Source organism: Hemitrygon akajei, chromosome 4, assembly GCF_048418815.1.
Source record: "Hemitrygon akajei chromosome 4, sHemAka1.3, whole genome shotgun sequence".
Classification (NCBI taxonomy): Eukaryota; Metazoa; Chordata; class Chondrichthyes; order Myliobatiformes; family Dasyatidae; genus Hemitrygon; species Hemitrygon akajei.
The window spans coordinates 164661729-164676246 of NC_133127.1; the positions used below are offsets into that span (position 1 = coordinate 164661729).

Genomic DNA, 14518 nt, shown 5'->3' on the forward strand with positions numbered 1-14518 from the left:
ACCAGCAGTTATGGTTGAAATGACAATAAAAGTGACTTGACTTGATATGGTGTATTGGCATTCATCAACTGTGGGATTGAGTTCAAGAGCCGTGAGGTAATGTTACAGCTATAAAAGACCTTAGTTAGACCCCACTTGGAGTACTGTGTTCAGTTCTGGTCACCTCACTACAGGGAGGATGAAGATACTATAGAGAGAGTGCAGAGGAGATTTATAATCCTGGATTGGAGGGTGTACCTTTATGAGAATAGGTTGAGTGAACTTGGTCTTTTCTCCTTGGAGCGATGGAGGATATGAGGTGACTTGATAGAGGTGTATAAGAAGATGAGAGGCATTGATCGTGTGGATAGCCAGAGGCTTTTTTCCAGGGTTGAAATGACTAACACGAGGGATCATAGTTTTAAGGTGCTTGGAAATGGGTACCAAGGGGATTTCATGGGCAAGTTTTTCACACAGAGTGGTGGGTTTGTGGAATGCACTGCCGGTGGCGGTGGTGGAAGTGGATACGATAGGGTCTTTTAAGAGCCTCTTAAATAGTGCATTCTATAGGAAATTCTAGGCAGTGTGTCGAGAAGGTTACATGGTCTGTACAATATTGTGGGCCGAAGGGCCTGTAATGTGCTGTAAATCTCTATGCTGTATGTATTATCAGAACTTGTATACAAACCATTGCCATTACTAAATATAGGAAATAAAGGAGAATGGTTGAAATATACAGCAGCTTAGATACTGGAAAACTGTTAGCTTTGGGTAGTATTAGCCTCATTTATGCAATATTGTTGATGATAATTCTGTAAGTACATTCACGTGCTTTTTTGCCGATTGGGACAAAGAAGAAGGGTATATACGAGAAGACAATTAATAAAACTGCAGATGCTAGAAATCCAAAATAAAAACAAAATGCTAGTTATTCAGTAGATCAGACAGAATCTATCAAAAGAGAAACAAGCAATGATTTGGATCTGCCACTGCACATCAAACTGGGAAAGAGATGCAAGTTATATTTCAGTAGGAGAGAAAATGGAAAAGGAACCCTGATTGACTGAGTTAAAGTGGCTTAATAGAAACAGAAACCAGCACATTAAGCTTCTAGGTTTATGTAATGTCTCGTTAATGGTAAGGTTATGGCACCTGCCTAGCACTAGACATGTATGAGTAGAATAAGATAAACTGAGGCAATGAAAGTAACAAAATAGAAAATGGAAGAGAAGCTCAAGTGAGGAACCCTTCACTTTACCTGCGAAGGAAAGAAACAAGTTAATCAAAGCAGCCATGAAGTTGGGCAAGGGTGATATGGTGTGGTGGGCAAAAACAGGAATTACTTTGACGAGCTGAAGTCATGTGAAATCAAATTAAACTGTGTATTTTTTGGGTATTATAGTTCAGCCCTGCTGGACATATTTAACAGGTCTGATTATATATGGAGAGGAAAGAGTAAAGGATGATGGACAAAAAATGTTTCTTGTGTAGGCTGGAAGAAAGAGCATGTTGGCTAAGGATGGAGAATTCTGTATAGTCGCCAGAAGATTTCAATGTACTCTGACCAGATAAGGTGGTTTATTTTTAACTTGCATTGAGTCTTGTAACAGTGCAGTATGCTGCATAGTGGTATGGTGAACTGAAAAGTGATTATACCAAACGTAGTTAAACTGTCTGTACTTGATGTTGATATGTGAATATCAGAAGTGGGAAGACATCCCTATCATTGGCACTTAACGTTTCATAAGCTGAAGTGGTAGGAAAAAAACCCTTATTATGTATTCTGTTTATTTTCAGGTGAGAAAACGTGAATTTTTACTATGGCTCACACAAAGCCCAAGGCCAATGATGGAAAAATTATATACCCACCCGGGGTTAAAGAAATCTCTGATAAAATATCCAAGGAAGAAATGGTTCGAAGACTAAAGGTTTGTTTTCAATCTAAAATAATAAACTGGAATTTATGCACCTTGATTACCTTCTGTTACAAGTGTGATTACACTATTGATAAGTCCTCAAAATTAATTAATTAATCAACTGTGGATAAGTTCCAAGCATGTAGGTGTTGTGAATCATGCTACTTCTGAGAACATTAATCCACTATAGGAAGGCTGTGATTGAAATAGAGGGGGCGTAGAAAAGATTCATAAGGCTGTTGCATGGATTGATTTGAGTTATGAAAGATTGGATAGGTTGGATATCTTTTCCCCTGTAATGATGGTGTGATAGAAGTAGTAAAATTTTGAGAGGCATATGTAGGGTAGATAGCCAGAGTCTTGTTTCCTATGCTGGAGCTGTCTGAAACTTGAAGGCATAGGTTGAAGTTGCGAGGGAGGAGGTTTAAAGGAAATCTGAGGTGTAAATTTTTCACAAGGAGCTTTTTTTTTGTTTGGAATGAGCTATGAGAGGATATGGGGAGGCACGAGCAGCACCAACATATAAGAGGCGTCTGGACACATACTTGAATGAGCAAGGCACAGAGAAATTTAGTAATGCCGCTTGCCTGCATTAATTCTATCAATAGGCATGATAGTTGGCATAGACACAATGGGCCAAATGACTTGTTTCTATGCCAACTATCAGCTTGTCTATGTTAATACATCAGGAACAAATTTCTTGATTTGCAGCAGATTCATAAGTAGGATTGTTGGAGAGCCTTACAAGCAAAAATATGGTTGATAGTGAAAGGTTTTTTTGTGTGTTTGTATCTTAATTTTGAGACCATTTCCTTGTTATGTGGTGCAAAAACTGAATTTATTTCCATTTTCATATTTTCTAGCCTAACATGATGCTTGCTCTAACTGTTCCTTAAATTTTTTTTTTGTTATAGTGGAGAAAACAGAAATCCAAGCAAACAAATTGATTACAGGTGACCCCAAGTTACAGGGGAAGGGGTTGCTTTTCTAGAAAATTATCATTTTTAAGAAATGCAAGTTGATAACAAAATTGTTTTGATTTTTTATTTACTTGTTTTCTACATGTATTCAGTGAGAGCAAATTCTATTCTGTTCCTCAAATTTTTGGGTAGTAGTGATTTGTAAAAGCAAACTTCCATAATCCAAGCTGCCATAATGTTGCGTTTGTCTGTAACTGACTTTCATTGCTTGTAGCATTCATATAAAACGAATACAAAATGGTGATGGATGAACTCCAAATTTTGTAGTCATTTGTTTGAAGATTTGTTTTTGGAAATGTCAGTCACCTGTTGTTGATACAACAATGGATTGAAATACTGGTGATACACTTTGTATTTCTGTATTTTGGAAAATACGGCAATGGAAATATTTTGGCAAGATCAAAAATAGTTAGACTTAAGCTTTAATTATTATTTGAATGACTTTTATTGTAGTTTAATGGGACTAGTTAAAATAGAGCTTAGAAGTTACAGTGGAAAACCATACATCAGTAAAGTACTTTGTTTAAGATCAGGAAGCCGTTGGCAGATGTTACTGTACAATATGCTAAAGATTCTGCATGGTTAATTTGAGCTATAACAAACTAACTAGTTCAGAGTCATGGACTTGTAGAGTAGACTGCCACCTAGTGATAGCTGTGTCATAAATTCAATAAGGAACTGAATTGTTTCATGAATCAGCATATTGTGTTAATATAGGGATTAATGATGCACAGTACAAAAAAAGCAGTTGGGTTGGTTTTGAGAATTAAATTTCCACACTGGAATGCCTATTATAGAAGTCATACTGTTATTTGTTAATGGTGAGATTTTCTTGATATTGGGACCATCTGCAACCTAACTTCAGCATTCCCAATATACTGAATTGGTGCTTAAGCTAAAATCAAATTACTGTTTATACCTTAGGCATATGAAGTTAAGGCCTTGAGGACCGGAGATAATGTGCATTAATGACAATTGCAAGCATTAATGATTTAGATATGAATGTAAGGCATATACTATGAGAAATCATTATGGTGCTGGGCTACAGGACTAAATTGATTGGTTGATAAGTATAAGCAGAACAATGGCAGGTGGAATTTACTCCTGATAAGTGTGAGGTGATACACTTAGGAAGGGTGTGTAGAATAGGATAGAGAATTAATGTAAGGATTCCAGTAGCCATGGGGAACAGGGTGTACAAGTTTAATGATCCCTGAAGGTCATAGCACTTGTAGTGGGGAAAGAGGCATGCAGAATACCTGGTTTCGCATGCTCGTGCATAGATTGTAGGATTAGGAAGTCTATGGTAAAACTTTGGTTGGGCTTTAGCTCTAGTACTCTGCACTTCTGGTCACAACATCATAAGGATGTGAAGAAAATGCATGAAAGATTCACCTGGATGTTGCTTCTATTTCTGTTAAGGGGTGAGATTGAATAGACTGGGATTATTTTCATTGGAATGTAGGAGGCTGAAAGGAAACCTAGTTGACAAATGCAAAATTACAAGGGCCATGGATAGAATTGAAAGCAGGGAAGTTTTCCTCATGCAGGTGTCTGAAACTAGCATGTGTGGATTTAGGGTGGTGGTAAGAGGGTTAGAAGGAATCTTAGGATATTTTAACCCCCACACAGATTGTAGTTGGAATCTGGAACTTTTTTTTCAAAGGCATTGTGGGAGTGGTGGAAGCAGGTACTCTTACAATATTTGAGACATATATTGACAAGCACTTGAATCACCAAGGTATGAAAGTACTCACCAATGTGGTTAATGTGGATGGTTATTTGATGGCAAGCATGGACTTGGTAAGCCAAAAGTCCTGCGTCTGCGCTATATAACTCCATTATCTGCACCAAGAACTTTTTTTTTTAAATCTTTTTTTTTTATTAGTTTTTCTATACATTTTACAAATTAAAAAACTCCAAATCCCAATGAGGAACATTAATATAGTGCAAAATTAAGCATACAACGACAATATGCTACAAAGGAAGAGAATTTGACAAAAAAGCACCTAAATTGAAGACAAGTAAGCTTAGTATCCTCCCCAAGCCCCACAACACAAAAAAAAAACAACTCCAGACCAACCACAACATAATATAGAGAGTATAAATCAGGACAATCAAACTCCCAGACTGTGAATACACTTAGCAACAGAGGATAATAATGCCTACTACCAGGAAAAAAAAAGGGAGCTGAAAGCAAGGGACCGAAAAGAAAAAAAAACCCTAGTCAGGAGGAAGGTTATGAAAGTACTCGATAAAAGGTCCCCAGACCTTATGGAACTTTAGATCCAAATTAAGAACTGAATAATGAATTTTTTCGAGGTCCAAGCAGGCCATAATGTCGTTAAGCCATTGAGCATGAGTGGGTGGGGCAACATCTCTCCATCTAAGGAGGATCAAGCATCTAGCCAGGAGGGAGGCAAAGGATAATATTCGGCATTTGGTTGGACTCAGACGTAAATCTGTCTCGCCCCAGAAACCGAACAAAGCAATTAAGGGGTTTGGTTCTAGGTGCTGATTCAGAATACACGATAACGTAGTGAAGACATCTTTCCAAAATTTCTCCAAGCTAGGACAGAGCCAGTACATATGGATGAGAGAGGCCATGCCCCTCTTGCATTTATCACAGAGCGGACTAATGTTAGGGTAGAATCGAGATAGTTTAGATTTAGACATATGGGCTCTATGAACAATCTTAAACTATAAAAGGCAATGGCGAGCACAAAGAGAGGTTGAGTTAACCGATTTGAGAATCGAGTCCCAGCTCTCATCGGATAAGGAGGTATTTAAATCCTGCTCCCAGGCCATTTTAATTTTATCCACAGGGGCCCGTCGTAAGGCTGCTAATTTATCTTGAATAATTGATATTAAACCTTTACCTAGTGGATTAATGGAAAGAAATGTCCATAGCGTTTTTCGCAGGCATTTCAGGAAAGTTAGGAATTAAAGGAGCAATAAAGTGTCTAATTTGGAGATATCTAAAAAAAAGTGAGCATAGGGCAGATTGAACTTAACAGAGAGCTGCTGAAAAGAAGCGAAGCGATTATCAATGAAAAGATCTTCAAAATGTCTAATGCCCTTCCTATACCAAACATGGAATGCTGAATCGTACGTAGTAGGTAAAAAAAGGTGATTATGTGCGACAGGGCTGGTAACGGAAAAACCATGGAAACCATAGCATTTCCTAAACTGAGCCCATTTACGCAAAGTGTGTCTAACAAGAGGATTAGCTATTAATCTGGACAGACTACTAGGGAGTGCAGAGCCAAGAAGTGCAGAGATAGATAATTCTTTAGCGGAGCTCAACTCCAGTGCCACCCAATTAGGGCACTTGGGTTGGCCGTGGAAGAAAGACCAAAAGGTAGCACAACGTATATTAGCTGCCCAATAATATAAATGAAAGTTAGGTAAAGCCATGCCACCCTCTTTTTTAGATTTTTGGAGATGGATTTTATTAATTCTAGAGCGCTTATTCTTCCACAGATATGACAAAATAATAGAGTCTAAGGAATCAAAAAAAGATTTGTGAATAAAAATTGGGATAGATTGAAATAAGTATAAAAATTTGGGGAGAACATACATTTTAACAACATTAATACAACCTACCAAAGACATAGATAAAGGTGACCATTGTACCAGACTCTGTTTTATAGTATATGAAAGATTGGCAAAGTTTTCACGAAAGAGATCTTTAAACTTCCTTGTGACTGTAATTCCAAGATAAGTAAATTGATTATGGACTACTTTAAAAGGGAGATCACGAAATGTTAGTTCTTGTGCTTCTTGGGAAAAGTTCACTCTTATGTAAATTAAGTTTATAACCAGAGGTCTGGCTAAACTGGTCAAGAAGTGAAAACATTAGAGGTAAGGATGTAGTCGGATTTGAGAGAAAGAGTAATAAGTCATCAGCATAAAGAGAAACTTTATGCTCAACACCCCCTCTCCAAATCCCGGTCAATTCAGGACAATTTTGAAATGCTATCGCCAAAGGTTCTATAGCCAAATCAAAGAGAAAGGGACTTAAGGGGCATCCCTGACGGGTGCCACGTTTGAGATTAAATACCTGGGATTTCTGAAAATTAGTAAAAACAGAAGCAGTAGGACACAGGTACAGCAATTTGATCCAAGAGATGAAACTTTGACCGAGGTCAAATTTTTCTAAGACTGCAAAAAGGTAGTTCCACTCTATGCGATCAAATGCTTTCTCTGCATCGAGGGAAATAACACATTCAGGAATCCCAGTTGGAGGTGAGTATAAGATATTGAATAAACGCCGAATGTTAAAAAAAGGGAGACGGTTTTTAATAAAACCTGATTGGTCATCAGAGATAATGGAGGGAATAACGGTTTCTAATCTATGAGCCAAAACTTTAGCTAAGATCTTTACATCAACATTGAGCAAAGAAATCGGCCTATACGAGGAACACTCTGTTGGGTCTTCACCCTTTTTTAATAGAAGAATAATAGATGCCTCATTGAAAGAGGGTGGCAATTTGCCGTAATTAAAGAGTCAGATAATACTGAAAGTAACTGAGGAGAAAGAAGTGAAGAGAATGATTTATAAAATTCTACTGGGAACTCATCAAGTCCAGGAGATTTCCCTGAGGACAGTGCAGAAATTGCAAAAGATATTTCTTCTGATGATATAGGCACGTTAAATTTGGCTTTAAAATCAGATGAAAGTGAAGGAATATTCAGATTCTTTAAAAATTGATCAACAGAGATATTGTCATTCAAAGATTCAGAGGAATAAAGCCGAGAATAAAAATTTTTAAATGCGTCATTAATTTCTAAATGATCTGATGTAAGGTCTCCGTTCTCCTTCCGGATCTTTGTAATATGTTGTTTGGCTTTGGAACGCCTCAGCTGATTGGCTAGAAGTTTACCAGACTTATCCCCATGAATGTAAAAGCGACTCTTGCTTTCGAGAAGTTGGCGTTCGACAGGTTGAGTAGACAGAAGATTAAATTTAGTTTGGAGTTCAACGCGCTTCTTGTATAGTTCAGGGTTCTTAGTTTGAGCATATAGTTGGTCCAATTCTTTAATCTGGTTAATGAGGTCTAATCGATCTGCACAGGATCTTCTGTTGAGATTTGCTGTGTAAGAGATTATTTGACTCCTCAGATATGCTTTCATGGCATCCCAGACAATCTGGGATGGCACTTCAGGTGATGTATTAGTGTTAAAATAAAAGGTTATCTGATCCTTAATAAATTTTTAAAAATCATCATCCAATAATAAAGTTGAATCAAACCGCCAGTGTTTATTCCTCTGAGGGAGACCAGGAAAGTTCAGAGAGAGAGTAATTGGGGCATGTTCAGAAATCAGTATACTCTGATAGTCACAAGAGTGGGCAAATGGAATAAGTTGGTTATCGAGTAAGAAATAGTGAATTCTAGTGAAGGTATGGTGAGCATGTGAGAAAAAAGAATAATCTCTCTCAGTAGGATGAAGGAAACGCCATATATCAGAGATACCAAAATTAGAGAGAAACGATTGGATAGCTAAGGCAGATTTAGTAGGTGATCTGGTAACAGAGGATGATCGATCCAGATTAGGATCTAACCAACAGTTGAAGTCACCACCCAGTATAAGAAAGTATGAGTTTAACTCTGGTAGTGAGGAAAAAAAACGTTCAAAAAAAGTTAACATCATCAAAGTTGGGGGCATACAGGTTTGCTAGTGCAACTTTAGTGTTATATAGTTTACCAGAAACAATGATAAAACGGCCATTTGTATCAGATATTTTATAATGGAGTTCAAAAGGAATATTTGAATTAATAAGAATGGAGACTCCCCTAGCTTTAGCGGCAAAGAATGAATGAAAATGCTGACCCGCCCACTTTGACAGAAGCCGGGAGTTATCAAAACAACGAATATGAGTTTCTTGAAGGAAAGCAATGTCAGCTTTGAGTTGTTTAATATGTGAGAATACCTTCCTCCTTTTAACAGGGTGATTCAATCCCTTTACATTCCAGCTCACGAATTTAAGTGCACTAGCCATTATCAATTACTAATGCATAAAAGGCAGCAGGAATATAAAAAGTCAAGCAATACAATAGCAGTCTGGGAGCAGAAATGTAAACATAGATTCGTAAAATCAAAACATAAACATGTCCTGAGCAATAAAGAAAAACAATAAATACAGTGAGTGATGTTGGAGCTGGAAAATCCACCCCATCCACACAACCCAAAACTAGACGGCTACCAAAAAAAGCAGCTAGCTCTACCAAAAAAATTAACCCAAATACAACTTCCAGATCTGTGTCATTAACAGCAGTTCCGTATAAATACTATAGCAAATAGTAACTAGTTTATGCACTAGAAAACATAACTACAAATTGGAACATCTTCTGCAGAAATATAAGACTTAATACAGAGAAAATCGGAAGAAAACCAAAACTAACCTACCCGCGAAAAATTATAGAAGAATAAAGTAAGAGAAAGGGGGGGGAAAAGGGAGGAAGGGGAAAATTATAAATTCAAGAAGAGTACTTATCAACCATTTACAGAGAGGAGAGAAAAAAAATCAGATTTAAAAAAAAGGGTGAAGAAAAATAAATAAATAAATAAACCAATCAGCAATTAAGCTGTGAACCAACAATCAGGGAGGCCTTCACTAAAGACTTCAAACCTCCAAAACAAGTTAGAGTCAGTTGTAGAACTCTATAGATAAAGTTATACAAGAATAAAATAGATTACATAAGTACTATTTAAACGTCCATAGGGAAACATTAAGCACAGAATGTCTATTTAAAAAAGACACACCAAATCCAGGGAGAGATTGTCAACAGCCTTTAGAGTTTCAATGAATAATGTCTGAGTGATTCAAGTAAAGTCTGAGTCCAGAAAAAGTAATTTTACTACGAGAAGTACTTATCCACCATTTTAGGAGGTCCGATCGGGTTCCGAAGATGACTGGATAGCCGGAAGACTTGCCACAAATGCTTCAGCCTCCTTTACTGACTTAAACCACTTATATTTTCCAGTATTAAGCTTGATTCGTAAATCGGCAGGAGTGTGAAGAGAGGGTTTAAAACCACGATCAAAAAGCACTTTAATTACGCCTTTAAACTCAGCGCGCATCTTTAAGGTCTGGGGTGCAAAATCTTCCACAAAGCGAATGATTGTATTTTGGAAAGTAAAAGTACCTCTGCGATGTGCCTCCATAATCAGACGGTGTTTTACCTGGTATTGATGAAAGCACAAAATTACCGGTCACGGGCGGGAGCCCAGAATTCCGGGGGGAACGTAGACCCTGTGTGCCCTTTCGAGCTCAGGTGGGTTTGGAAGCAAATCTTTCCCGAATATCTCACAGAGAAACTTGGCGAAAAACTTCACGGTTGATCCCTGTTCGGTGGCCTCTGGCAACCCAAGAATTCGAAGATTACAGCGTCTGCTGCAATTTTCGAGATCCACCGTTTTTGGAAAGGAGTTTGTTCCATTTTTCCTCTAGGCTCGAACACGACTTTCTAAATCTTCAGAAGTCGAATCGATGCGAGATAAGTGTTCAGCATGTTTGTCCACTCTATCGTTGATCCGATCCAGTTTGGCTTCCAGCTGTTTGAAAGCAGTTCTAAATTCCTTTAAAATATCGTCTCGGAGCTGTTCGAGCGCAGCCAGGGTCTCAGCCGACAGAGCCGGAACTTCCTTTCTCCTGGATTTAGAACTCTTGCTAGACATTGTAAGGTAGATGTGTTCACAGGCAAGTAAAAGAAACCGAAAAAGTTCCTAACTAAGGTTTAAAAAATTGAGACATTTAGTGCAAAGATAGCGACAATAACGGAACAAAAGTTCGGAGCAGCTAAGCAATCGCCATCTTACCGGAAGTCCCCCCCAAGAACTTTCTTTGAAAGCATTGGCTCTTGTTATTAAGATTATGTTTAAAAGATTCTTTTTGAAGTCTGGAGTAGCAAAGAAATTAGTGGTGTTCACTTTGGATTTCCTGTTGTTCTCCTGCGCTATTCAGAATGTTGGCCTGACTAAGCTATTCGAAGGCTGCATAGTCTCAGTATAAGTATTATAATTTTGCTGTATGGCAGCATTGAACTAAAACCAGCATTGGGATCAGCTAGTCTCAAAGTCATCAGCTTGTATATTAATCAGCTCACACCAGTTGTAGTTAGTGATGTTCTCCCTTTTTGCTTACTATATTCTGTAGGAATAACTTTACTTTCATAACAGAGGTGACGAGCAAAAACTGCTTCAGTGGATTTGCATATTTTAAACGAGGGTTATCGCTCTCCCAGTTCCCCAACCTCCAAAAGTTAACTTATGAATATCTAAGTTATATGGTGCTTAAAAAAAAAATCCAAGTAAGTCACAAGGACTAAAACATGGTCATTTTTAAGAACTTCTGCTTTAATTAAGTACTTGCCAACTTTTTTTCTCCAATAAGCGTATATCTATGTATGCCAAGGAATCTTTCACTATATTCACTCCAGTGTTGCTGATAGTAAACTGGATATTGTAATTCTGATTAATGTTGGGTATAAGTGATTCTGAAAGGATCATATTTCAATCTCTATCTCCTCCCTCTTATTGCGTTCCAAGTTTTGACTGTATCTGATGGAGTAAGTGACTAATGGTGGGACTTGATGCTGACCTGAGCTGTGATTCCTATTACCTTGCTGACAAGTTAAATACTGTGGATATGACTAACTTGAAAGGGAATTTCTTCTTTGCAGACATTCGGTTTAAATACATATTATTTAATCTGAGTTAACTAAATGTGGAAGTTGCGATATAAGTATGTTTAACTTTGTCTCCTCTTAGATGGTTGTAAAAACCTTCATGGACATGGACCAAGATTCAGAGGATGAAAAGGAGTTGTACCTCAATCTGGCTCTACATCTTGCTTCTGATTTTTTCCTTAAGCATCCTGATAAGGATGTGCGACTGTTGGTTGCCTGCTGCTTGGCTGATATCTTTCGAATCTATGCGCCAGAGGCACCCTATACATCACCAGATAAACTTAAGGTAGAGTTGTAATTGATTCAGAAAATTCTATTTGCTCTTTCTCTTTAATATTGAACAGATTTGCATTTATTTGTTTCATTCTTAAGTTATTGGAATACTGTTATAGTTCAATCAAGTTTTGTTTTCAAAGTTGTTTAAGTGTTCTAAAATTTTGTTCTGTTTAGGATATTTTTATGTTCATAACTAGACAACTAAAGGGACTGGAAGATACAAAAAGTGCACAATTTAACAGATACTTCTACTTACTTGAGGTGAGTGGTATAATGCACCTTTTTTTTTGAATACCACAGATAATAGGAAATTGCTGCTTGGATTCCTTATTGATCCATATGGTTGAGTTCTCAGTTGCTTTGAGAAGCAAAGATGTACAGAACTTTGAGTCAAGTGGAATTTGCTGTCATTTGCACAGGTACCATGAGGTACAGGCACATAGGCTCAGAATGTACTAAACTGTTTGGCGGCACAAATCTGTTTTAGTATAGCGGTCTATCTTTTAGTCCTGTTTATAGTTGTGTACCTGTAGCTATTGAGCATCAACTTTCAATTGTGATCTAATAACCCTTTGCACAGTTTTTTCCCCCCTGGTTTTCCCCAAAGTAGTTAAAGTATACTTCAGCTGGTCACACTGTGATTTGGTATATCAGTGATTGCATTTCTTTGTTTTTTTCATGTTGAATGATTCTGTAGAATTTCATTCTCTGTGATCCCTGATCCTTGACCTTGGTTGTCTTATTTGAGATGGTGCTGGTGTTGTAGGCCTTTCTCTCAGTTCAGATTTGTGGTGTCAGCTAGTAATCTGCAGTATTGCTTTAACAGTGTATTGCAGGGGGAGGGCAACTGGGCACTGACCACAAGTGTCCGCAGCATTGCCTTGTACAGAGTAACCAAAACATAGACTTTTCATATTTAGTTCTTTATGGTATAATGTGTGACAGATGGATACCTTAATCACTCTTGTTTTCCCCCTCTATTTTTCTAATTCTAAAGCTTAGTCCAAGGTGACCCTGCCTTTACATGTACCTTACTGTGAATGTTAGTAAGGAATAAAATTCCAAAGATTTTAATGGTTTTTATTTTTTGACCAGATATAACCTTCTGAACATATACATTTTCTCTTGTAGTTCAGCCTTCTCCTCCTTTGTCTTTGAAGACTTCGTTGCCGCTCTGTAAATATTTAAACAACTCACAGCCTGTTCATTTGCTTGTTAGCAATGATAAACTTGGTGTGGCTGTTCTGAAGTTTTCCAACATGCCCGGCCATTTTGTTTCTGTTTGGAAACTTTGATACTTTGCAGTACTGCTTGTTGTATTTGTCTTGAGTATGTCATTTCATCCATTGAACCTCAAGAAGGTAACATCCAACATTAAAGACCCTCACCATAGGGCCATGCCCTCTTCTCATTACAACCATCAGAGGAGATACAGGAGCCTAAGACCCACTCTCAACATTTTTAGAAACACCTTCTTATTCATTCAACTTCTGAATGCATGAATACTGCCTTGCTATTCCTCTTTGTACTTTGTATTTTATGTAACTTGTAGTGTTTATGTCTTGCACTCTACTGCTGTCACAAAAACATCAACTTTCACAACTTATGTCAGTGGTAAGAAGTCTGATTCTGATTCTAATCCGGGTCACATTTCATTCTTCAGGAAGATTCACTAACTTCTGAGCCTCTACAAGCCTTTTTCAATTTCTCTAGAATATTAGCGTTTTGTTTCTGATTTAGGTACAGTACTGTACAAAAGATGTAGGTACATGTATATAACTAGGGTGACTATGACTTTTGCACACTACTGTGTTTGACAACGTAGAGCGGAGAGCAAGTTGCAAGTTGTAGAGCAGGAGCCAAGGATGTTGGGAATGGTGAATGTGGAGTTCCGTATGAGGGATGTGGGATAGGTGGCAGTGAAGAAATGTCAAGGGAGAGGGTGGCGGTTTGCAGATACACACAGCCTTGAGACACCAGGCAAGGTCATTTGATTGCAAACAACTAGTTTATTAATCATTATAGTATGTCTCTCTTGTGCATCCTGCTCCCTCCCATCTCCTTTCCCCCTTTCTCAACCATGATTACCCCTCTCACAGCCCCCTTCCCACTCTTAGTACATAATAAACACTTGTATCAGAATCGGGTTTATCATGATTCACGTATGTCACGAAATTTGTTTTTTTACAGCAGACGTACTATGCAATGTATAAAATTACGACAGTACTGTGCAAACGTTATAGCACCTTGGCTATATATATAATGCCAATAAAAAGTATTCACATTCCCCAACCCCCAGAAATGTTCATGTTTTATTGTTTTACAACATTGAATCACAGTCTTCGCTGACGATCAACACTGGCGCATCTTGGATGTGAGCCGAGGCCACTGTTCTACTCTCTGTGTATGCATGACTGTGTGGCTAGCATAGCTCAAATACCATCTATAAATTTTCTGACGATACGACCATTGTTGGTAGAATCTCAGGTGGTGACGAGAGGGCGTACAGGAGTGAGATATGTCAATTAGTGGAATGATGCCGCAGCAGCAACCTGGCACTCAATGTCAGTAAGACGAAAGAGCTGATTGTGGACTTCAGGAAGGCTAAGATGAAGGAACACATACCAATCCTCATAGAGGGATCAGAAGTGGAGAGAATGAGCAGCTTCAAGTT

The 14518-nt window shown here is 38.0% G+C and overlaps 1 protein-coding gene across 5 annotated transcripts in view; it reads left to right on the forward strand.

Annotated features, from left to right (window-relative positions):
* pds5b (PDS5 cohesin associated factor B) overlaps positions 1-14518 on the forward strand; it is a 278218-nt gene that overhangs the window by 78746 nt on the left and 184954 nt on the right. For all 5 annotated transcript variants that reach the window (XM_073043864.1, XM_073043867.1, XM_073043862.1 and 2 more), the window contains 3 exons: positions 1777-1907; positions 11651-11854; positions 12019-12105. In XM_073043864.1, the coding sequence (XP_072899965.1) occupies positions 1800-1907; positions 11651-11854; positions 12019-12105 (399 nt within the window). In that variant the 5' untranslated portion in view covers positions 1777-1799. The remainder of the gene's footprint in view (positions 1-1776; positions 1908-11650; positions 11855-12018; positions 12106-14518) is intronic.